The sequence below is a fragment of the Pseudophryne corroboree genome, chromosome 11 (genome assembly GCF_028390025.1).
Source record: "Pseudophryne corroboree isolate aPseCor3 chromosome 11, aPseCor3.hap2, whole genome shotgun sequence".
In the NCBI taxonomy this organism is placed as follows: Eukaryota; Metazoa; Chordata; class Amphibia; order Anura; family Myobatrachidae; genus Pseudophryne; species Pseudophryne corroboree.
In genome coordinates this window covers 317,964,481-317,990,429 of record NC_086454.1, presented here as the reverse complement: position 1 = coordinate 317,990,429, position 25,949 = coordinate 317,964,481, and the positions used below count along the sequence as shown (strand labels likewise).

The 25,949-nt window shown below is 44.9% G+C and overlaps 1 protein-coding gene across 2 annotated transcripts in view; it reads right to left on the bottom strand.

The window, feature by feature from the left end:
• Nucleotides 1-25,949, bottom strand: part of KLHDC4 (kelch domain containing 4) — a 103,323-nt gene that overhangs the window by 42,223 nt on the left and 35,151 nt on the right. For both annotated transcript variants that reach the window (XM_063945663.1, XM_063945664.1), the window contains one exon: nucleotides 18,229-18,327. In XM_063945663.1, the coding sequence (XP_063801733.1) occupies nucleotides 18,229-18,327 (99 nt within the window). The remainder of the gene's footprint in view (nucleotides 1-18,228; nucleotides 18,328-25,949) is intronic.

The window sequence follows — 25,949 nt, the reverse complement described above, 5'->3', positions numbered from 1 at the left end:
TCTCTGTAATCATTGTCTTTCTGTGAGCCAATCTCTCTCTCTCTCTCTCTCTCTCTCTGTGTCTATTTCTCTCTCTCTATTTTCTCTTCTCTCTCATATCTCCCCTAGACTAAAACTTTTATAGTATTGTATTGTATTGTATTGTATTAGACCAGGATAGTATTGTAGTTTATCCTTTAGTTAGGTGTTTGGTTAGGAAGTCTTTGTTATATTGTAGTGTATCATTTGTACTGTGTTACTCTTTTACAAGTATACTAGATATAATACAGATAATAGGCTTTGGAACCCTAATCCAGTATCTGTGTATTTTCTATTGTGTTAAGTGTTCACTTGAGCGTCGGTGACGCTCAATCAGCTTTGTAGTTAGTCAGGTTACACAAGGTTGCACTTACACCCTGTATTCACATTAAGGTATATAGCGCATTACATTGTTAAAAGGTTTAAATATAAAGGTATAGTGTTGTGAGCGTCTGCATCGCTGGTGACCTCCTCGTGGTCTCGAGCGTAAGCTACGCCATAGCGAATCATTACCCTAGACATAACCAATAACGTGTCCTGTGATCACTGGGCCGTGAGCGAACGTGACGCTTGAGCGTCTCGCCTACGGCTGAGCGATCGCTACGTAGATAGCGTACCATTACGGTACTTCTTAAGCAAACAGCGTACAGTGTTCTTTAACCTTTAACGTGTTTTTAACAAGATAAATATTTAGCTTTGTTAGATGGGGGCTCTGGTCCGCGATATCACGATCTTAATGATGCACTGTACATTACAAACGCGGCTGTAATTGACCGGCTAATGATGGACATCTCGCAAAATGCTGAAAAAAAAAAACAAAAACAAAAAAAACACCCACGTTAATGTATTGTGGTATCAGTAAGACGCTGATAGGAAATTTTAAGGGACAAGGCGTTTCTCATAATATTTAAGATGCTAAAATGTATTTTTATTGTCGCAAAACCAGGTTCAAATGGATCATATCGTGTTTGATTAAGATTAGATTGTTTATCTGTTTAAGTAGGTTTAAAAGTACATTTAAAAGTTACTTTGGGAACTAGCATGGTGATTTTCTTTATGGCAGGAGAGGCCGCATGGTCTGTCCACCATTTTGTGTGACCCTCATGGAGGTGGAAGGGGGGGAGCAGCGGCCATTTTGGGAAGGTCAAATGTTATTTTTTTTGAACGGCTGCTTTTCAGTTGACTCAGGAAATAATCAGCCATCCATTGTAAAAAAAAAAAAAAAAATCACCATTTATGAGTTACCAATGCATTTATTTAACCAGTGTCATAGTCAATTATAAATAGTTCAGATAGGGCTTAATGAAAAATGTTGTTTTGTTTTTTGTTGTGTTTTTTTTCTTTTTCCCCTCTCACCTCCAAGATTCTAGGATTCTCTGCTAGTTGTGAGATGGGCCATTGAAATGCAAATGAACTTGTGTGACTGGTTTGTTTTTTTTTCTCTCCCAGCAGTGAAGGAGATTGCATTCGCAGATAGTTTGAAAGCACATTCGTATGCAAATTGGAAGCACTGAATAAGGTCTCATATATGTAATAAGTGATTAGTACATATATGTAATGTCTATATGTCTGTGCTTACATCAATGTATGTTATTAGATTAATTTAGAATTGCATTTTCATCTGTGTACTTTCACATATCTCACCTTCCTGTTTGCCATTTGCATTGATAACGTGCTGAGAAAATTTGCTGCTATTTAAAAAAAAAAAAAAAAGGTAAGGGAGTAACTGAAAAAAAAAAAACCAAGCACACAGCATAGAAGATACTGTGTGGTGTTTGGTAAGCGTTTATATAGTGAAATATCGCTTATAGTAAGGCGATACAGAAGCCACAAGACAATAGCACACATTTGTTCAGTTTCCAAAATTTAGTTTAAATACCTTACTTTACTGTAACGCCTCTGGGGAGAGCTATCAGACTACGGGAAATGATTTTTCTGATCAGAAAACTATAAGAATGATAGTGGGTTGAAAACGGTATGAGTGTATTGAATCCCGCTTTGTGGACTTTGTGATCTATGTGATAAAACGGTATTGAATTCCGCTTTGTGGACTTTGTGATCTGTGTGATCTATGTGGAACGTGATGAGCACGATCTGAGTGAAAACGTGCAACAGAGTGTGATAAAGTTTTCGTTGTATTACGCTCTGGCTGTTTTGGAGCACAGTAGGGAGACTCCAATGATCCTACCATTTATGGGCAACAAGTGTCTATAAGTGGTACGATTGGACCGCACGGTTGTATGTGTGACCAATAACACAACGTGATATGAGGTCGTATATCCATGCGTAAATCTTGCCCTCATACGTGTTGTAGGGAGCACATGCAAGCGTGATTTGTGTAAAGAAAAAGGAAGGGAATTTTCTCAGGAAAATCTCTAGAGATAGGGCCTGCAACGGCTACACGTGTCTGCTAGAAGGCGGAACGGGGATACCCGGAGCAGAAGAAGTTCAGTGGAAGAGCTTTAAGGATTTCCAACGAAGTTCTGTGTTTGGTGCATTTTAGGAAGTTTTTCTGTGTTAAAAAGGTCCACAATGGCAGCCAAGTGCACAACACAGAGACGGTCGGAGGTCAGGATTCAGACTCCAGAGGCTTGCAGACCCCGAGGGTCTGCTCGGTTAGTAATGTGGGGGAAATATGGTCCCCACACTGAGACCTTTTGTGATGAATGGACACGAATGACTGCGGGGGATAAGGCACCATTTCCCGGGATAGGTAGTTTTGACTCAGAGGTGTTGCATAATTTAAGGCAAAGGATCAGTCTCATAAAATCCTGGAAACAACGAGTTAAACATGATGATTGTTTGCAGTTATGGCAACAGGAAAGTGAAATGCAAAGAAATGTAACTTACATATCTAACTTTCATCTTGAGAGGAGAGACATGGCATTGAAGAGGATTATGGTTGCAGGGAAATGGCACAATGTTGTACGATAAAAATGCACTTAGTAACTGTATTAAGAATGAAAGTGTTAAATGTAATAATGTTTATGAAAATGAAAGTGTAAAAATTACAAATGTTAACCTGTGCAAGTCGCACCCCATGTTAAACTTCCCTCAGGATTACCAACAAGAAAGTGAGCCCAGAACGATGTCGGCACCTCTTCCAGAAGCCATCCTACAAGACATCCAGGTGGACACGACCAAATTGGTAAAGGCAATAATCAAACCCCCTAACGGAGGGTCAGGTGAGGTCGTGTCCACAGGTACGTACAATGTTTTATATCACGCACAAACAAATGTACCCCATATTGTAAGACCAAAACAAGGTGATGTAATTGAGTTTAGTCCTGTCAGGGTGATCACAGTCCCCAATGGGAAGACTGATGATCAGGGAACCATTCCCGTCAAGGACAGTGCAATGCGCCATCCCTGGTCCCGGACAGAATTGAGATCAATCATGTCTGATTACCCAGATCCTAGGAAAGATCTAACTGTATGATCAAAGATTCACAGAAGGTATATCAACTCCCTAGACAACGACATAATCATGGTATCCAAGGAATCAGGTAGGTGCAGGGAAAGCGGTTGATGGTGATGAGCATCCAAGCGTTTGAGGAGGCATCAAATCAACAAAAACCCCAGGCCATTGGCACATGGAGGAACTTAAGGATTTGTGATCTGTGCAAAAGAGAAGGGCATTATGCCAGTAACTGCAACAGCCCACATAAAATCAGACCCCCTAGACATGAAAATGAGCAAAAGTTATGACACACCAAATTACAAGCAGGGATCATATAGGAAGAATTTTGGGCCACACCCATAATATATAGTCAGGAAAGGTGATCATTAGGACTGATGGTAAGCCTGAGGTAACGGTTAATAAATTGGGAGGTCATTCCCTGAAGACACAGGAATGACCAGGTGAAACGTTGTAAATGTATCTGTGAAATGTTTTTTTTTCTCTCTCTCTCTATCCCCATCTCTGATGAGTAGTGGTAAGAATTCACACATTGCATACCCACTTGGTCCTTGCAGAAGTCTACCAAACCCCAGCATGACCTCCGCCACAATGTATTTCTGGCCAGATACAGACAGTGGAGTAATGCAGGTGCTGGTGGGGAGGGACTGCTCAAGGAGACCAGTAGACACATAGATATGACAGCCTAATAAGTCTGACAATGTTTTTCTAATGCTAACAATGTTTTCTTAATGTTGACAATGTTTAAAAATGTTTTGTTTCTCTTTTCTCATTGGTGGTTATTGTCGAGTTATGTAATGTATATATGCACATGAATTGTTCTCTATCTCTTTTGTTTTTTTGTTGTCTCTCTCTTCTCACTCATGTTTCCATGGTTTAAAGATGGTATGTCACCCCTCAGTTGGACCAATGGTAATGCCAGATTTTTGCTCCTTACAGAAAGATCGTCGGTTAGGAAGGAATATTGCATCACCAGAATGATCGTTTTTGAAGACTGAAGAGACAGCACCTTTTGAGAGGACAGCAGAACAAGAAGAACGACAAGACGAGAGAACTTATTATCGTAACGAGTTCTCTCCCCCTCAAACTGATTTTCTTATACCCCATTTACAAATTTCTTCTTTTCTCCTCCTGTAAGATGGACTTGCCCCAAGAGACTGTGATATGGATTTTTCCCGTTAACCATGATGTTGACCAGAGCAGTCTGTTTCGGTGAGAGTACCAGTGAGGTCGAGAAAGGATCCAGAAAGGTCCTGATGACTGAGACGGAGGTGTAAATTTCCAATAGCAACTCAATCACCAAGCAAAGGCGAGTACCGGGCACGATCTAACAACCATGTTATTTGTAAACAATTGTGAAGGATTGTTAGTTCAAAAAAAAAAAAGAAAATTGTATCTGTAGGCTCTGTGATAATCTGGTTGAAGATGGATGCATAAAGAAATGCCAATCTAGTTTTAATATCCATATGGACCGGCATCCATTGAGTGACTATCACTCTCTAGTGGGTAACGTATTAAACAAGACCGATTGTTGGGTATGCTCTCAAGTACCTCAGGGTCACAGCAAATCAGGGCTAGTACCATTTCCTTTAACGTTAGGGGAGGTACTTGAGCTAAGTGGTGGGAGACCGGTGGACCGGAGGTTTAACATCTCCAGCCCTCCTAGTTTGAAGCTCCACCAATACCATGTGGATAGGTCCCTCATATGTTTTAACATCTCCAATCCTAGAAAACCGGGAAATTGGGAAGTGTCATGGAGCAACCTTACCATGACCTTTTCACACAGAGCAGATAGAATGCCTACAGATACAGAGCTCGTACGCCACATAGCCAGTAGAGGAAAATCTTTCCGGTATAGATATACCTTAGGAAGTAGGATTACTAGAGTTGGAGAGGTATCACCAGGATACTGTGCACATATCGTACAAACTGATACGTGCATTAAGCAGATGGAAGAATTAGGGTCAGGAGATTTCACCTGGAAGGTTTGTAACATGGTCATGTCCTTCTCCGTCCCATATGTTCTCCCCGATGATGCATATTTCATATGCGGGAGAAAGGCGTACAAGTGGCTTGCCCCAAACTCTGAAGGATTGTGTTATATTGGAAAAGTATTGCCTGAAGTGATGACTTTTACACATGACAAAATGAAGGACATACACCGTGGTGCCCAAGCTCCTTATACTCACACTCACTACGAGCACCTTGTTAAAAGACAACTGTCAGAAAGGTTAGAGCATCCGGCCTCTGATCTTATCCATGAATCCACCGGGATTCAGGTTCTGGTAGCGTTAGATTTCACTCGTACCGCTCGAGGAGTGATGAATTATAAATACATTTCCGCACTCGCCAATTTGTTAGATAATATCACTGAAATGTATGATGACACGTTTAGATACACTGGAAGAGAACTCCAAGCTTACAAAACAGAACTAGTTCAGCATAGGATGGTTCTTAATTACCTTACAGCAGTAACAGGCGGATATTGTGTTACATTGGCAACACAGTACGGCATAAAGTGTTGCACGTATATCACAAATAGCACCGAGGATCCGGTAGAGGTCATAGACCAAAAGATGGATGATATTCTGCAATTAAAATGGGAATTTCGTCGAAAACACAATCTCACCCTTGCTGCTGTAGGTAATGAGCTGACTGGTTGGGTGTCATGGTTGAACCCGCGAAATTGGTTCTCCGGTTTGGGAGAGTGGGCTCAAGGAGTCATAATGGATGTTGGAAAGTTTCTCCTGTGTATCTTAGGTGTTGTTATATCTATTGGATTGATATTTAGATGCGGGCAGGCTTTGATGAGGTGCAAACAAAGTACAAAAGTGATGAGCTTGAGGAGTGAGGAAACTGTAATTAACCTGGATTTGATTTATGACCCAATGCTAGAAACCATGACGTGATGATGTAATGAGTATACGGTCCGTCTTTCACCCATTTCTATGTTTTTCCTCCGAGGTACAAAGATCCACTTAGACGAAGGATTTGATGAGTCAAGGTGCCGACAACGGAAAGATGGGAGAAGGAGAGCAGACGGCCTGATATACAAGATTTTGATGGACAATGCCATGGGTACCCCAGTTTCCCTAGGAACTTTAAAATCACGCTAGCCCAACATTTTTTTGTAAATCCATGGACGTTGTTTGCTTTACTCACGACTTATGAGCAAAAGCACAAAGAAGAAGACTCCAATCAACCGACACCAATCAAGACCTCAATCGACAGATGTACATTTCCCTGACATAGAATATCATTGCATTTTCCATAAGTGTTCTTTATCTTCATCTCTACAACCCTCAGGTAATAACACACATAGACGATAGGGAATACAGGCACAGATATCAGCAACCACATACCTCCCCCATTCATGTATCATCAACTAAAATGTGCGTCCCCATTTTGTTGCAACCACAGCCGAAATGAGCTCGGTAGAGTTTGACAGCCCATCCACAGACCCTTAGTACGGGATAAGAAGGAATTCAAATGTATACTTCGCAATACCTCGAAGCTTGATTTACCACACGTACGGCACGATGATACATGACCCCCCAAACATGGATTCATACACACATGCTTCTGCTATCTCACTAGGTCATACCCTCTTCACACCTTCTCCTCTCTCCTCCCTTACCCAACCATGGAAATGTATTAACCCCTGACATATATTTTTCTCTTTTTGAAATGTTTTAGGAAGTGGCAGTTATTGGTGACTGCCAAAGGGTGGACTGTCAAAGTCAAAAATATTACATAGAGAGACCATATAAACTGCACACATATAAGTCGCTATACTTGCAAATATGCGCAGCGAGCACAGCAATATATGGAAACACACGCATTTGCTCGGACATGGCACTGAGATGGATTCGGCACTTGTTTCATACAGTACATGGTTATAATAATGTCAAGCACCAGACATTATGGAGATTTAGAATTGGCTGATGAATTAATGTCATGGATGTGTATCATTCGAACCGAACCAGATAAACACATCATGTTTGGTATTGAAGCAAGCAGAATAAGGTGTGGTTTAGTTTGAGACCTATTGTGTTGTCGTGGGACATTGCAGCGGATAGATATGATTATATGTATAAAAGTTAAGATCAGCTTTGTTGGGAACAATGGATGATCAACTAAGTTTTCAGGGCTGAACCTGATTAACATATACAAAGGAGAGAAAGAAAGACCCCTCCCCCAGGGACTGGTCAAACAGGAAGGTAGTGGTCAGGTGTGGCCTCAGAGAACAGATGTAATGTAGCTACACAGACACACACAGCTACCTGGCACCCAGCAGCATGGAGGCTACATCCCCAGGACATCCTCCAGGAAACAAAGGCTAAGTATCATAAAATCAATATCTCATGGCTGATTTGGCATAGAGTAGTTAAATGTGTGCTTTGTGGTGGGGTAGTTGTGGAAAGATGGGTAAGCATAGAGTGGTTGGTTTGGAGAAACAAATGGCTGGGGATGGTGAGGCTTGCGCAGCCGTGTGATGGTAACTTGTTTGTGCTGAATACTCTGTGGAATCTGTGATGGTAGCTGGGACATTAGACAACCGGTAGCATAGCATTTGTGGTGTTTGTTTGCCTATGGTGATTTAGAATAGATTGTGCTGGTTTGTTATAATATATCTTGTTAATCATAAATACCACCATGCAGTTGCGTTTGGGCATGTGCTTGTGGCAATGGCAGGCTGAGATGTGTGGTTACATTGTGATCTGGTCTTGTGATGAATATGCTCTGGTTATTGAGATACTGAAGTTGTTTGGGATGTGAAATTATGAGATGGTTCTAGGAAGTTGGATTACATTGTGAAAGGTGTTTTAGATGGTTTGGAATTGTAAAATCAGAACATATGCATTGTTTTGAGGCTTGGACATTTTGGAAGAAAATGGAGTCTTGTGTTTTCTGCTATGTGATTGTGGTGTAGTAGGAGTGCCATGTGTTTGGACCTGCAAACCTAAAATGGCTGCTGCTGGATGTCTTCCCCTCCCCCTTTCAGCCATGTGGTGTGGTCTTTGGAATCAAGAGGAGGTTTCCCAAAATGGAGTCTAGCTTCTGCCCCATGCGGCATTGTAGGGACAATTGTGTTGCTGGGTGTTGTGTATATAGGGACAGGCAGCATGGGTAAGCTCAAGTACTTTCTAAACAAAGATTCTCAGCATTGACTGACTGCGCAGCGATTGTTCCTCATGTGTAAGCTTCTCTGTAATCATTGTCTTTCTGTGAGCCAATCTCTCTCTCTCTCTCTCTCTCTCTGTGTCTATTTCTCTCTCTCTCATATCTCCCCTAGACTAAAACTTTTATAGTATTGTATTGTATTGTATTGTATTAGACCAGGATAGTATTGTAGTTTATCCTTTAGTTAGGTGTTTGGTTAGGAAGTCTTTGTTATATTGTAGTGTATCATTTGTACTGTGTTACTCTTTTACAAGTATACTAGATATAATACAGATAATAGGCTTTGGAACCCTAATCCAGTATCTGTGTATTTTCTATTGTGTTAAGTGTTCACTTGAGCGTCGGTGACGCTCAATCAGCTTTGTAGTTAGTCAGGTTACACAAGGTTGCACTTACACCCTGTATTCACATTAAGGTATATAGCGCATTACATTGTTAAAAGGTTTAAATATAAAGGTATAGTGTTGTGAGCGTCTGCATCGCTGGTGACCTCCTCGTGGTCTCGAGCGTAAGCTACGCCATAGCGAATCATTACCCTAGACATAACCAATAACGTGTCCTGTGATCACTGGGCCGTGAGCGAACGTGACGCTTGAGCGTCTCGCCTACGGCTGAGCGATCGCTACGTAGATAGCGTACCATTACGGTACTTCTTAAGCAAACAGCGTACAGTGTTCTTTAACCTTTAACGTGTTTTTAACAAGATAAATATTTAGCTTTGTTAATGGGGAATAGCGGGCTCCGAAGGAGGCTGGGCACTCTAGAAAGATTTATGACTACCTGGTGTGCACTGGCTCCTCCCACTATGACCCTCCTCCAAGCCTCAGTTAGGACACTGTGCCCGGACGAGCAGACATAATAAGGAAGGATTTAGAATCCCGGGTAAGACTCTTACCAGCCACACCAATCACACCGTACAACTCGTGATACTATATCCAGTTTGACAGTATGAAAACAACTGAGCCTCTCAACAGATGGCTCAACAATAACCCTTTAGTTAACAATAACTATTTACAAGTATTGCAGACAATCCGCACTTGGGATGGGCGCCCAGCATCCACTACGGACTACGAGAAATAGAATTACCGGTGAGTAAATTCTTATTTTCTCTAACGTCCTAGTGGATGCTGGGAACTCCGTAAAGGACCATGGGGATTATACCAAAGCTCCCAAACGGGCGGGAGAGTGCGGATGACTCTGCAGCACCGAATGAGAGAACTCAAGGTCCTCCTCAGCCAGGGTATCAAATTTGTAGAATTTTGCAAACGTGTTTGCCCCTGACCAAGTTGCAGCTCGGCAAAGTTATAAAGCCGAGACCCCTCGGGCAGCCGCCCAAGATGAGCCCACTTTCCTCGTGGAATGGGCTTTTACTGATTTAGGATGTGGCAATCCAGCAGCAGAATGCTCCAGCTGAATTGTGCTACAAATTCAGCGAGCAATAGTCTGCTTAGAAGCAGGAGCACCTATTTTGTTGGGTGCCTACAGGATAAAAAGCGAGTCAGTTTTCCTGACTCCAGCCGTCCTGGAAATATAAATTTTTAAGGCCCTGACTACGTCCAGTAACTTGGAATCTTCCAAGTCCCTAGTAGCCGCAGGCACTACAATAGGTTGGTTTAAGTGAAAAGCTGATACCACCTTAGGGAGAAACTGGGGACGAGTCCTCAATTCTGCCCTATCCATATGGAAAATCAGATAAGGGCTTTTACATGACAAAGCCGCCAATTCTGACACACGCCTGGCCGAAGCCAAGGCCAATAACATGACCACTTTCCACGTGAGATATTTCAAATCCACAGTTTTAAGTGGCTCAAACCAATGTGATTTTAGGAAACAACACCACGTTGAGATCCCAAGGTGCCACAGGAGGCACAAAAGGGGGCTGAATATGTAGCACTCCCTTTACAAATGTCTGAACTCCAGGCAGTGAAGCCAGTTCTTTCTGGAAGAAAATCGACAGAGCCGAAATCTGGACCTTAATGGAACCCAAGTTTAGGCCCATAGTCACTCCTGACTGTAGGAAGTGCAGAAAACGACCCAGCTGAAATTCCTCTGTTGGGGCCTTCCTGGCCTCACACCACGCAACATATTTTTGCCAAATACGGTGATAATGGTTTGCGGTTACTTCTTTCCTGGCTTTTATCAGCGTAGGAATGACTTCCTCCGGAATGCCTTTTTCCTTTAGGATCCGGAATTCAACCGCCATGCCGTCAAACGCAGCCGCGGTAAGTCTTGGAACAGACAGGGCCCCTGCTGTAGCAGATCCTGTCTGAGCGGTAGAGGCCATGGGTCCTCTGATATCATTTCTTGAAGTTCTGGGTACCAAGCTCTGCTTGGCCCATCCGGAACCACGAGTATCGTTCTTACTCCTCGTTTTCTTATTATTCTCAGTACCTTTGGTATGAGAGGCAGAGGAGGGAATACATAACCGACTGGTACACCCACGGTGTCACTACAGCTATTGCCTGAGGGTCCCTTGACCTGGCGCAATAGCTAGTTTTTTGTTTAGGCGGGACGCCATCATGTCCACCTGTGGCCTTTCCCAACGGTTTACCAACAGTTGGAAGACTTCTGGATGAAGTCCCCACTCTCCCGGGTGTAGGTCATGTCTGCTGAGGAAGTCTGCTTCCCAGTTGTCCACTCCCGGAATGAACACTGCTGACAGTGCTAAGACGTGATTCTCCGCCCATCGGAGAATCCTTGTGGCTTCTGCCATCGCCATCCTGCTTCTTGTGCCGCCCTGTCGGTTTACAAGGGCGACTGCCGTGATGTTGTCTGATTGGATCAGTACCGGCTGGTTTTGAAGCAGAGGCCTTGCCAGACTTAGGGCATTGTAAATGGCCCTCAGTTCCAGAATATTTATGTGTAGGGACGACTCCTGACTTGACCAAAGTCCTTGTAAAATTTCTTCCCTGTGTGACTGCCCCCCAGCCTCGAAGGCTGGCATCCGTGGTTACCAGGACCCAGTCCTGTATGCCGAATCTGCGGCCCTCTTGAAGATGAGCACTCTGCAGCCACGACAGTAGAGATAACCCTGTCTCCAAGGACCCAGGGTATCAGCCGATGCATCTGAAGATGCGATCCCGACCACTTGTCCAAGAGGTCCCGCTGAAAGGTTCTTGCATGGAACCTGCCGAATGGAATTTTGCTTCGTAAGAAGCTACCATTTTTCCCAGGACTCGTGTGCAGTGATGCACCGATACCTGTTTTGGTTTCAGGAGGTCTCTGACTAGAGATGACAGCTCCTTGGCTTTCTCCTGCGGGAGAAACACTTTTTTCTGTTCTGTGTCCAGAACCATCCCCAGGAACAGTAGGCGTGTGGTAGGAACCAGCTGTGACTTTGGAATGTATAGAATCCATCCGTGCTGTTGTAGCACTTCCCGAGATAGTGCTACTCCGACCAACAACTGCTCCTTGGACCTCGCCTTTATAAGGAGATCGTCCAAGTACCGGATAATTAAAACTCCCTTTTTTCGAAGGAGTATCATCATTTCTGCCATTACCTTGGTAAAGACCCTCGGTGCCGTGGACAGTCCAAACAGCAGTGTTTGGAATTGGTAATGGCAATCCTGTACCACAAATCTGAGGTACTCCTGGTGAGGATGGTAAATGGGGACATGTAGGTAAGCATCCTTGATGTCCAGGGATACCATGTAATCCCCCTCCTCCAGGCTTGCAATAACGCCCTGAGCGATTCCATCTTGAACTTGAATTTTTTTATGTATGTGTTCAAGGATTTCAAATTTAAAATGGGTCTCACCGAACCGTCCGGTTTCGGTACCACAAACAGTGTGGAATAGTAACCCCGTCCTTGTTGAAGTAGGGGCACCTTGATTATCACCTGCTGAGAATACAGCTTGTGAATTGCCTCTAGCACAGCCTCCCTGCCTGAGGGAGTTGTCGGCAAGGCAGATTTGAGGAAACGGCGGGGGGGAGACGCCTCGAATTCCAGCTTGTACCCCTGAGATACTACTTGAAGGCTCCAGGGATCCACCTGCGAGCGAGCCCACTGATCGCTGAAATTTTTGAGGCGGCCCCCCACCGTACCTGGCTACGCCTGTGGAGCCCCCGCATCATGCGGTGGACTCAGAGGAAGCGGGGGAAGAATTTTGATTCTGGGAACTGGCTGACTGGTGCAGCTTTTTCCCTCTTCCCTCGTCTCTGTGCAGAAAGGAAGCGCCTTTGACCCGCTTGCTTTTCTGAAGCCGAAAGGACTGTACCTGATAATACAGTGCTTTCTTAGGCTGTGAGGAAACCTGAGGTAAAAAAAATTCTTCCCAGCTGTTGCTGTGGATACGAGGTCCCAGAGACCATCCCCAAACAATTCCTCACCCTTATAAGGCTCTATGTGCCTTTTAAAGTCAGCATCACCTGTCCAGTGTCGGGTCTCTAATACCCTCCTGACAGAATGGACATTGCATTAATTCTGGATGCCAGCCGGCAAAATATCCCTCTGTGCATCCCTCATATATAAGATGACGTCTTATGTTCGCAAAATAGTATCCCTGTTTGACAGGGTTACAGACCACGCTGCAGCAGCACTATCTGCAGGTCTCAGTCTAGTACCTGAGTGTGTAAATACAGACTTCAGGATAGCCTCCTGCTTTTTATCAGCAGGTACCTTCAAAGTGGCCGTATCCTAAGACGGCAGTGCCACCTTTTTTGGCAAACGTGTGAGCGCCTTATCCACCCTAGGGGATATCTCCCAGCGTAACTTATCCTCTGGCGGGAAAGGGTACGCCATCAGTAACTTTTTAGAAATTACCAGTTTCTTATCGGGGGAACCCACGCTTTTTCACACTTCATTCACTCATTTGATGGGGGAACAAAACACTGCCTGCTTTTTCTCCCCAAACATAAAACCCTTTTTTAGTGGTACTTGGGTCAATGTCAGAAATGTGTAACACATTATTTATTGCCGGGATCATGTAACAGATGTTCCTAGTGGATTGTGTATATGTCTCAACCTCGTCGACACTGGAGTCAGACTCCGTGTCGACATCTGTGTCTGCCATCTGAGGGAGCGGGCGTTTTTGAGCCCCTGATGGCCTTTGAGACGCCTGGGCAGGCGCAGGCTGAGAAGCCGGCTGTCCCATAGCTGTTACGTCATCCAGCCTTTTATGTAAGGAGTTGACACTGTCGGTTTATACCTTCCACCTATCCATCCACTCTGGTGTCGGCCCCACAGGGGGCGACATCACATTTATCGGCATCTGCTCTGCCATCACATAAGCCTCCTCATCCAACGTGTCGACACAGCCGTACCGACACACCGCACACACACATGGAATGCTCTGACTGAGGACAGGACCCCACACAGCCCTTTGGGGAGACAGAGAGAGAGTATGCCAGCACACACCAGAGCGCTATATAATTTAGGGATTAACACTATATTGAGTGAATTTTTCCCAATAGCTGCTTGTATATACAATATTGCGCCTAAATTTAGTGCCCCCCCTCTCTTTTTAACCCTTTGAGCCTGCAAACTACAGGGGAGAGCCTGGGGAGCTGTCTTCCAGCTGCACTGTGAAGAGAAAATGGCGCCAGTGTGCTGAGGGAGATAGCTCCGCCCCTTTTTCGCGGACTTTTCTCCCGCTTTTTTATGGATTCTGGCAGGGGTATTTATCACATATATAGCCTCTGGGGCTATTTATTGTGATATATTTGCCAGCCAAGGTGTTTATATTCCTGCTCAGGGCGCCCCCCCCAGCGCCCTGCACCCTCAGTGACCGGAGTGTGAAGTGTGCATGAGGAGCAATGGCGCACAGCTGCAGTGCTGTGCGCTACCTTGGTGAAGACTGATGTCTTCTGCCGCCGATTTTCCGGACCTCTTCTTGCTTCTGGCTCTGTAAGGGGGACGACGGCGCGGCTCCGGGAACGAACACCAAGGCCAATTCCATGCGGTCGATCCCTCTGGAGCTAATGGTGTCCAGTAGCCTAAGAAGCCCAAGCTAGCTGCAAGCAGGTAGGTTCGCTTCTTCTCCCCTTAGTCCCTCGCTGCAGTGAGCCTGTTGCCAGCAGGTCTCACTGTAAAATAAAAAACCTAAAATAAACTTTCTTTCTAGGAGCTCAGGAGAGCCCCTAGTGTGCATCCAGCTCAGCCGGGCACAGAAATCTAACTGAGGTCTGGAGGAGGGTCATAGTGGGAGGAGCCAGTGCATACCAGGTAGTCTAAAAGCTTTCTTTTAGTTGTGCCCAGTCTCCTGCGGAGCCGCTATTCCCCATGGTCCTTACGGAGTTCCCAGCATCCACTAGGACGTCAGAGAAACAAATATATTTTCCAAATGCAAATTTTATTACCAATCTCAGGAAGGTGGAGAATGATCCTCAGAATCCCGGAGGCAGGGTGTATCCCACTCACCTCTTGACTGATACCGTCCTCAGCGCTCAGGATCTCTGCGTTTTACATAGCTATCCATCCCACTGACTTCTAATTAGTTTTGTCATCTCTGACGCTCTCTTTTGATTGAGCTCATATTTATATAATAATAATAATTATAATTTTATTTATATAGCGTTCTTTCTTCAATAGGACTCAAGGCGCCTCCCATCTCCAGCCGCACGCTGCGTATGAGCGTGAAAGTTGCTTCCCTCGGCCACGCCACTCTGACGAGACGTAACGGTTCCGTGCAACTGCACGGCCGCCTCCCAGAAACACCGGTCTCATAGATTGCGTGGTCAGTCAATAGACGGATCAGTCCGTCCGCACACGCATGTATGGTGCACAACATGTGCCGTTAGCGGTGGTTTTCTACGGCACATGTAGTTTGCGGATGACTGGTCCACATTTGTACCCTGTGCGCAGCTCAGAATCGGCCTATAGGAATAAGGAGCTGGGTGCAGAGATTCTCTGGGACTTTTGCACACAAGACTCAATGGTTTATTTCTTCCTTGCGCGTATCCTGTACATTGTGGCGCTAGAGTCACCTCTGCAGCACATTGCACATAATAGATCCATGGATGCCATTTGCCAGGAACAAAAATTAGATTGCAACACTATAATAAAGAATTCTGAATATCTACAAAACAAAGAGCAATAAAGCAAGTGGCTGGAGAGGTGGGCAGAGGCTGGAGAGGTGGGCAGAGGTGAATCCACGCATATACACCGGGGGAGGGGCTGCGCTACCGGCGGGGAGTGGCGCATGTAACTGCTCCCTTAGAACGAGCCCTGGTTCAGGCTCACCACATATAACTCGCACTACATACAATAATCTCAGATTGCATTACCGCCAGGGCCCCAGCCGAACTTCACGTTAATATTTAAAAAGGCAGCACTTACAGCCTGGAGTGCATGATATAGAGCAGGGATTATTCATCACCACCCTCCTGCTAATAAACCAGTACGTGTCCCCCCCCCCATCCCCCCCCCATCCCTGCCATGCAGGGAGGGGAAGAGAAGCCCCAGTCTATTTATCAGCCCATGGGTGTGATAAATGGATCCCGGCTCATATAATGCAGGAGATAGGAGGGGTTGCAATGTGCGAGGATCCAGTAACAGTCTCTTGTACCAGTATAATCAATACTCCTATTGACTGGCTAAAAGGCTAACCGGCATGCTCGCTCGCGGGGGCTGAACCGCAATCCGGCTCTGGTGGTGTCAGGTGAGCAGCAAGAGACTTAACCCCTTCAAGCTGAAGTGATTCGGGACACAGAGATCTGCAGCCCAATAAGCTCATATAAACCACGGCAGCTAAAAACGTGACACCAATCCGCGTATCGCACAAATCTTCTTTTATGCACCAATGAGACTGCAGAGAAGCATCACCATGCCACGGGAAACGTCGCTCTTCTCGTTAGAGCGCAGTAACTCCGTGTGTTGCGGAAATATGAAAACACTGTCTAATAGGAACGCACTGATGTCTGTGGATTTGTCTGCGCAGCTGGAGGTCTGTCACCCTCCCTCCAACTAAACAAATGTCTGCCTACAACGCAAAGCCAGCCCGCCTGGAGAAGAGAAAGAGAAGGGCGAGCGAGAGGTGGGGCACATGTTTTTAGCGCAAGACAGGAATGCCTTCACACGGGCTGCGTGTGGCTGGCAGTGTCACAGTGTTGAGCCTATATAAAAACATTGCAAGTAGCTCTATAGATTTTTTTTATTTATAATTATTATCCCTGAAATATTACTTCAGCCGGCAAAAAAAATTGTGTCGACAGAGTGAAAGCTGCAGGGTAATTTAAAGCGTATGGGTATAAATTGTTACACTAGTAATACGTATTTTCTGCAGATTTCTATGCACTGACCCAAGTGGGATTGCTCATACTAATTACCCGACAGGCAGAGGGGTGTGTACTAAGGGGGGGGGGGGGGAGGGGGGGCATGTATTAAGCAGTGCTAAAAGTGGAGGAGTGAGCCAGTGGAGAAGTTACCCATGGCAACCAATCAGCATTGATGAAACATTTATAATTTGCATACTAAAACGTATACAGAGCAGCTGATTGGTTGCCATGGGCAACTTCTCCGCTGGCTCACTTCTCATTTTTATTACTGCTTAGTGATTATCTTAAATTGAAAAAAACAAACTACTATCTGGAATACCAAGAAAAATCTTTTCCAGCTCCACTGTGACAATCATGAGATTTATAGGGACATCCAGAAACCGTACCCTCAGTCAGTGGTTCCCAACTTTTTGGCATCACGGTGCCCTAGAGTAACAGAATTTTTTTCACGGCACCCCTAGTTTCTTATTGTAAAATAGTTTCTTATTGTAAAATTCAGAAAAATATTTACGGAAATTGTGTTTATATGTCATCCTTAGGTTCAGTTACGTGGTGCATAGTGGCTCAAATTTTGAACACAATAGCATATAATAGGATTACTAGAACTGCGGCAACATGCAGTTTAAGGGACAGAGTTGAGCTGCTGCCCATACCCACTATAGCAGCTTCTTCTACAAAGTTTGCTGTGTGTGTGGATCTGAGTGCTCAGGCAAAGCGCTGGACCATAGAGTAGCTACCAGGAAGAAGAGACAGGAGCCTTACCATGAAACGGGAGAATGTGTGCTCAGAAAGTACAGTTCTGTCTCCTCCTGATTCTATTATATTTATGTAATTATTTATTTTTTATGGGATGTTTAACCTTTTCTTGACCACTTTCATCATTTATATTAGTTAAATATGTTTGATACAGCCTATACTGTAGACCAACTATAGTGTTAATTAATAATAATGTATTTCATACACTATCCAGTGTATAAAAAGACCAAGACTTCTCCAGACTCCCGCACTTGCTCTGGTGTTCCACAGAGTGGCAGATTGTGGATTGCATTTGGAAACCTCCCTCTATAAATCCTGCGTTTGCCCCTGCGGTGAGGAACAGGATTTGGTTCTGATTGTCCACAAAATGTATTATTGGAAGCCACGAGCACTGGCTTTGCCTATTACATTGACTATAAATAATTTGAATTGGTCCTGGACCATCAACCCAGTGCACCCCTGCAAATCCCCCGAGGCACCCAGTTTGGGACCCACTGGTTTCAGTGCTAACAACACGACGGGCTGAACATTGTTGCAATCCACAAAGTGTACGTAGATAACACAGGAAACTGTAATGCACAAACCTTTAATACGGTATGCAACAGAAAATAAAAGGGCAACACCCACCAGGTACTTACCTGATGTGCACACCGCCGTGGAGGAGGGTTCGGGATGTCAAGCTTACACCAGCTGTCCTTCCTAATATTATATATGTACAGCTCATTGTATAGGAAAGTCTGAAAGAACAGAAATAAAAAATTGTCAATTATCAAGAAAGAACAGCATCTTCTATATATCTGACATTATGTTCATACTGCAGCTCTGTGTGTTTCAGTCATGTGTTTATATAATCATGCAGAGTTGTATATTGTACAGTCCTAGGTACAACACATACAGCGATTATGTCCTGCTGCAGCACATACAAACCGTCTCTGACTGATGTCATAAGGATATGGATGAAGAGCACAGACATAAGCTAAAATGAGGAAAACCATTGAGTTTGGTGAATGTTGCAGCAGAAAGGAGGTAAAGGTTTCTGCAGGTGAATAAAGGGTTACAACCATAGTAAAAACGGCATCCGGTCTGAAGGTCGACAATGTTTAGGGCGACCACTATAGGTCGACAGGGTCAGAAGGTCGACAGGTCAAAAAGTCGACATGAGGTTGTTGTTTTTTTAACTTTTTTTTACTTTTTCATACTTAACGATCCACGTGGACTACGATTGGAACGGTAATCTGTGCCGAGTGAAGCGGTAGCGGAGCGAGGCACCTTGCCCGAAGTATGGCGAGCGAAGCGAGCCATGCAAGGGGACACGATGCACTAATTGGGGTTCCCGGTCACTCTACGAAGAAAACGACACCAAAAAAACATAAAAAACTCATGCCGACATTTTGACCTGTCGACCGAGAACGTGTCGACATTCTGTGACTGTCGACCTAAATACTGTCTACCTAGACACTGTCGATCTAATGATCCACACCCGTAAAAACACAGTAGCAAACATCAGATCACAATATGAGGCTGTTTTATGGAGACCTCTAGAAGTAATTTATGTTACAGAAAAACAATCCCGGTGTTGGGGGTTATTACAACTCTACAGAGATACAGATTACACATAAGTGAGTTTTACACCATCAGGACCGACATGGATACACAGATTACAGCACACTACATGTTACAGCCTGGAGGCATTCACAGACTATTAAATATTAACACAGACTCTCAGGGCTCAGTAATGGCCACAACTGTCCTCCGGGTTATGTTACACCAGACAGTCTCTCAGGATGTATCCCCAGGAACTACTCTCCGGCCAGACGAGCTGTATGCGGGGGGTAGCAGCTGATTTACCGACGGCCATAATCCCGACAGACATTGACCGACAATCAAAATACCGACACAGTCAAAACCCCGACATTCATAATGCCGACATAATCAGAATGGATGTGGCTCATCAAATCGACAGTGTCTTGGTCGACAATGTTTAGGTCGACCACTACAGGTCGACAGTCACTAGGTCGACAGGTCAAAAGGTCGACATGAGTTTTTTTGGGTGTCGTTTTCTGCGTACAGTAACCGGGAAGCCGAATTAGTGCACCGCTTCGCTCGCCATGCTACCGTTCCCAATCGTAGTCCACGTGGTTTGTTAAGTATGAAAAAGTTCAAAAAAATAAAAAAGTGAAAAACTCATGTCGACCTTTTGACCTGTCGACCTAGAAACCCTGTCAACCTTCAAACCCTGTCGACCTAGTGACTGTCGACCTAGACAGTGTCGATCTTCAGACCGGATCCTGTCCGAATACCGACACTTGAAATGCTGACAAGTTTTTAAGGAATTTTTGCCCCAAAACAGACTTGTTCATACTTTACCATCCCAGTGGACCTGGAGGGGGAATATAATATAATAATGTGCCGAACGCAGCGACGGTGAAAAAAAAATACAGAAAAACTGATGTCTGTATTTTGAAATGTCGGTATTCTGACTATGTCGGCATTTTGAACATGCCGGCATAATGAATGTCGATATTTTGATTGTGTCGGTATTTTGCCTGTCGGGATTATGACCGTCTTTATTGTGTCCGTCGGTAAATCATACTGAACCCATATGCGGTGCTCCAACTCGCCACACTCAGCCGTTATTGGTCCAAATCAGCGTGTCCTCCCGCATTGGCCATAAGGCGAGTTCTTAGTATCCGAATAACCCTGAGTATAGATGGGAATGTAGGATGGAGCCACTCTAATCTTTGCTTGATGTGTACACATTGCAGCATAGCTGGCGCAACGATGGGGTCCAACGACTAGGACGAGCACGTGCGTACACACGCACATGTACAGAGGAATTAATGGAGCAATCACCGGCTGTGAAAAGTCGCAGCCTGGCGCACTATGCAGAAAGCCGCAAAAATGAGCATGGCTACAGCTGTATTAATCATGTGGTCTTAGCAGTTGTCTACCCACATAGGGGCTTGTTGGTTTGTGTGGTGTATAATGAAGCTACATTTAGTTTCCAATGTATGTGATTTTACTGCACTACAGTAACTAAGATTCATCAAATCTTTAATAAGGAGGGCAAGTAGAGGTGTTACCAGTAGCAACCAATGAAATTCTAGCTATCATTTATCTACTACATTCCAGAAAATTATAGCTAAAATCCGATTGGTTGTTTCAGGCAATACCCCCTTCCCCTAGTCACTGCTGCTGTTTCAGCGTCAGACCACTATAGCGCTGCAAATATGACAACACTGAGTATTTGCGCTGGGAGATGGGGGACTCCCCAGTGGATCTTTAGCCGACACTATGCTCATTCTGAGTGAGCCGGTCAGCGGGGCGGCAGGTAAAACGCGTACCTTGAGGCCATTTTGCTCTGTGCATTGACTGCGTTCTGTAAAAGGCCTCAAAACATGTATGATGTCATTGCTTAGAACTGATGGGTTCTGATGTCATCACTTTGGTATAAATGAAGATAACTAGTTTTATCATGAAGGAAGATTGTGCCCCCTACCGTAACTTATCTGTGACCACTTTGAATTCTAATAACCCTATAACGTACAGGGAACACATTATCCGGCTGTCGGTCTCCCTGCGCCAGTCTCCCGAGCGGCGTCAGGATTCCGGACCTGGTCACATGACTGCCAGCGTTCCGTCCATCAGTATGCTGAAAGCATCCCCATTATCCCATACATACATACATACATACATACATACAAACATACATAAAAGAACAATATAATATTATAATACAAGTGAATAAAGTTATGGAGCCGTGAGATCATCACTATGAACATGTACGTACTATACAGGATAATGTATACAGATTGTATACAGATAACATTCCTAGATATACTGTACACTAAGCATACAGTAGGAGTCACAGAGGGACCCTATAAAGGGCCGCAGACAGAACGTGGTTACCCAAGTATCTGTGCAGGTTACAGTAGGCACCAGGTTATTCAGTATGAACCATAAGTGCTCATAGAGGACATAACCGGTCACCGACTAAATTACTATTCACATTATCTTCTACATAGGATACTGCATCACTGGTGTAATCCATATGGATGTTAGTAGTACAGAATTATGTGACTATATAAAAAGGGTTTAGAGACCACGGCGACTATCACAGTTATTACGAAACCTAATAAAGATCCTCAGTCGGTATCCAATTATCGCCCTATTTCTTTGCTCAATGCCGATCTCAAAATTTTAGCTAAAGTGCCGGCTAATAGGCTGAACCCGCTCCTACCCAGTTTAATCCACCCTGATCAAGTGGAATTTGTCCCGTTCCGGCAAGCGCTCGATAATACCAGACGCACGATTGACATTGTAAATTACATTAACGTAAATAGGCTCCCTTCGTTAGTGCTTGCATTGGACGCAGAAAAGGCCTTTGACAGGGTCTCCTGGCCATTTATGTTTCACACACTACGTCATTTCGGCTTCCGGGGCAAGTTTCTTCAGGCTATTCAGGCTCTATATTTCAATCCTTCGGCTACGGTACAAGCATGCAGTCCCACCTCTGACTCCTTTTCAATTGCTAACGCGACTCGACAAGGATGTCCCCTGTCACCGCTCATCTTTGCGCTTATAATCGAACAACTCGCCTATCGTATTCGAGATAACCCTGATATAGCCGGCGTACCTATTAAGAAATCCCATTATACCCTTTCTTTATTTGCAGATGACATTCTGCTCACATTGACGAAGCCTTTTCTTTCTCTCCCGAACCTGTTCCAAGAACTGCCCACGTTTGGGAAATGATCAGGTTATAAAGTGAACCACTCTAAATCGGAGGCCCTGCCCCTCCATCTCCCTGGCTGCACGAAACAACTATTATAGTCTAACTTTGACTTTATCTGGAGAAACGCATCTCTGAAATACCTTGGGGTCCATATTACTAAATGATACGGCTCCCTTTACAAGACTAATTACCCTCCTCTCTTTAGGACAATTCAGAACAACTTACAACACTGGTGCTCACACTTCATATCCTGGGTGGGGCGAATCAACGCAGTAAAAATTAATGTCCTTCCCGGAATGCTTTACCTTTTTCAAACACTTACCATACCAGTCCCTCCTTCTGCTCTACGCTCCCTTCAATCCTCGATCTGTAAGTTTAAATGGAACCACAAAAAACCTTGAATCCGTCGGGACATTCTCGCTAAACAATCATGGAATAGAGGATTGGGTTTACCCATTCTCCAGCGGTATTATGATGCTACTCGGCTCAGTCAATTGGTAGCTTGGCATTCACCCCGACATGTCAAAAGATGGGTTGATTTAGAAACCGATTTGGTGGATCTATCATCGGTTTCCCACTTACCGTGGCTCTCACGGAAACACCATTCTTCGTTTACCCTCACGGTCCCTACTGTAGACCTAACGCTCCCAGTGTGGAACAAGTTGAATAAAAAATTGCAGATGTCGAAACACCCGTCCAGTCTTACACCATTATGGGAAAACCCAGCTTTCCCACTGGCATCTCTCCCAAGTTGGCCCACCCCTGGATCTAAGTAGGCATCACGAGGGTCCATCACATTGTAGGGGACTTCACACCCAAGACATTTGCTGAACTCCAGGAAAAATACGGACTCCCCAACACATTTCACTACTAATATGTACAAATCTGTAATTTCATCTCCTCCTCATATTCCCCGCCCAACTGCCTCGAATCCCCTCTCCTTTTGAAAGACTTTGTAAAGACCCACGGACAAAGGTACCATTTCATATTTGTACAACTCTGCATTGGCATTGGAGTCTCCTCCACTTGAGTCCCACGAACAGGCCTGGGAATTAGACATTGGTGCTCACCTTGATAAGGACGACTGGGACATTATTTGTGCGACCATCTCTAAGTGCTCTATTAGCATAGCGGTAAGGGAGAACTCATACAAGGTATACACCCGATGGTATTTAGTCCCGGAGCGACTACATCAAATGTTTCCAAATACCTCCAATTTGTGCTGCAGAAACTGCGGCCAAGTTGGCACATTCTTTCATACATGGTGGACTTGACCACTACTTGCCCCATTCTGGAACATGGTTCAGAAATGAATAGCGCGACTCACTGCTCTAAGCACACCCCACTCCCCAGTTAATATGCTTCTCTGTGCCCCCCCTGAACACCTTCCAAAGGAAACCAATAGATTAATTCTTCACATCTCCTGTGCAGCAAAATACCAAATAGCTCGCAATTGGAACTCTTGATAGCTCCTAGTAAACAAGAACTTTTGAACAAGATTTGGTTTATTGCAAAAATGGAATATATAACAAGCCTTCAACACAACACTGTTCAGAAATTTCATTTCTCTTACATCCTAGAGGATGCTGGGGTCCCATTTAGTACCATAGGGGTATAGATGGATCCACTAGGAGCCATGGGCACTTTAACAGTGTGGGCTGGCTCCTCCCTCTATGCCTCTCCTACCAGACTCCGTTTAGAAAATGTGGTCGGAGGAGCCGGTCAGCGCTAGGGGAGCTCCTAGGAGTTTTCTTAGTTTTTTTGTTTTAATAGAGTTATTAGGTTACAGGGAGGCTGCTGGCAACAGCCTCCCTGCTTCATAGGACTTAGTTGGGGGTGCGGGGGCGCGAGTAGGAACCAACTCTTGAAGTTAATGGTTCTCTATCTCCGCTGACAGGGCACTGAGCTCCTCAGGGTGCTGATTGCAAGCCCACGAGGCAACCGCTCACTCCCGCAGCATGGCCGCCACCCCCTAACAGAGCCAGAAGAAAGAATAGTGGTGAGTACAGCGCTGGCGGCCCGGTTAGCGGGTCACCGGCGGGAATGGCGGCACAAGGGTGGGAGCGCAGCTCTCTCCGGCTGCGCTCCAATGCAGGCTCAGCAACACATACGGAGAGCTTTTGAGCCAGCGCCGATACCCTACACTGGTCAGTCAGCTAACAGGGGCTAATCCTGTTGTTAGCAATAAAATCCTCAGGCCAGTATAATACAATTTGTGCGGGAAGCTGCGCGCCATTACAGGGGGCGGGGCTTCTCCGCAGAGCGGATCCAGCACTCACCTGAGCCATTTTCTCCATGCAGATCTGAGGAAACAGAATGCTGACAGGAAGCGCTGCCCTCCACATAACTCCAGCTATCCTCTGCGGTACCAGGGTGTTATAGACATGGGGTAGGGAGTGTGTTGGTAGTGCTAATTGATCTATTAAGGTTGGTTAGTCAGTGCCGGGCTTTTATCATAATAACTGCCAACAGGGGCGCTGTGTGGCTGGCTCCTTATACTCTGTGACTCTCTGAAGGTACTTTGGGGGGAAACGGATTGACATTTTTCGTGTGTGTGTGTGTCTCGCATTAACATGTCTAAGGTTGTGTCCTGTGCGGCAGAGTGTTTATCTTCTCCTGAAGAGTTTCTTCCATGTACTCAAGACTGCAGTATGCTTTCTCAGCCTTCCGAATCCTAACCCCCGTGGGTGGATTCTTTAAGGGGAATGATATCCCAGGTTTCAACTAGGATGTCACTTAAAGAAAAAGAGATGCAGGTTTTGAGAAAATCTGTGGAGGGTTTGACATACTCAGTCTCCACCGTTTCGTCTACAACCCGCCCTACATACCCACAAAAACGTACACTTGCCCAGATAATGCAAGTTGATACCGACTCCGATACGGGGGACGGTGACGGGGATATGCAGGGGGTGATGCATCCCTTGCTAGGGGGGTGCAACTAATGATTGAAGCCATTAGGGATATTTTACATATTACTGAGAAGGTACCTCAGCAGATTGAGGAATCTTATTTTACTGAAAGTAAGAAATCCTCGCTTACCTTCCCGGCTTCTAAGGAGTTAAACTCTTTGTTTGAAAAATCCTGGGAAAGCCCAGAGAAAAAATTCCAGATCCCAAAGAGAGTTCTTATTGCTTTTCCTTTCCCTGAAGAGGACAGAAAAAAGTGGGAAAACCCCCCTATAGTAGGCGCTTCTGTATCTAGGTTGTCAAAAAAATAGGATTTTAATACCTACCGGTAAATCCTTTTCTCTTAGTCCGTAGAGGATGCTGGGGATGCTTCAAGAACCATGGGGTATAGACGGGATCCGCAGGAGACATGGGCACACTATAAGACTTTGAATGGGTGTGAACTGGCTCCTCCCTCTATGCCCCTCCTCCAGACTCCAGTTATAGGAACTGTGCCCAGGGAGACGGACATTTCGTGGAAAAGGAATTATTTAATTATTTTAAAACGAAGGTGAGATACATACCAGCTCACACCTCAAACACGCCGTACAACATGGCATTCAACAACAATGCATGCAACGGAATGACCAACAACAGTCACAGATTGACTGAACTCAACGCAACATGAGCGTAACTATAACCAAACTGCAGATACAGCCCGCACTGGGACGGGCGCCCA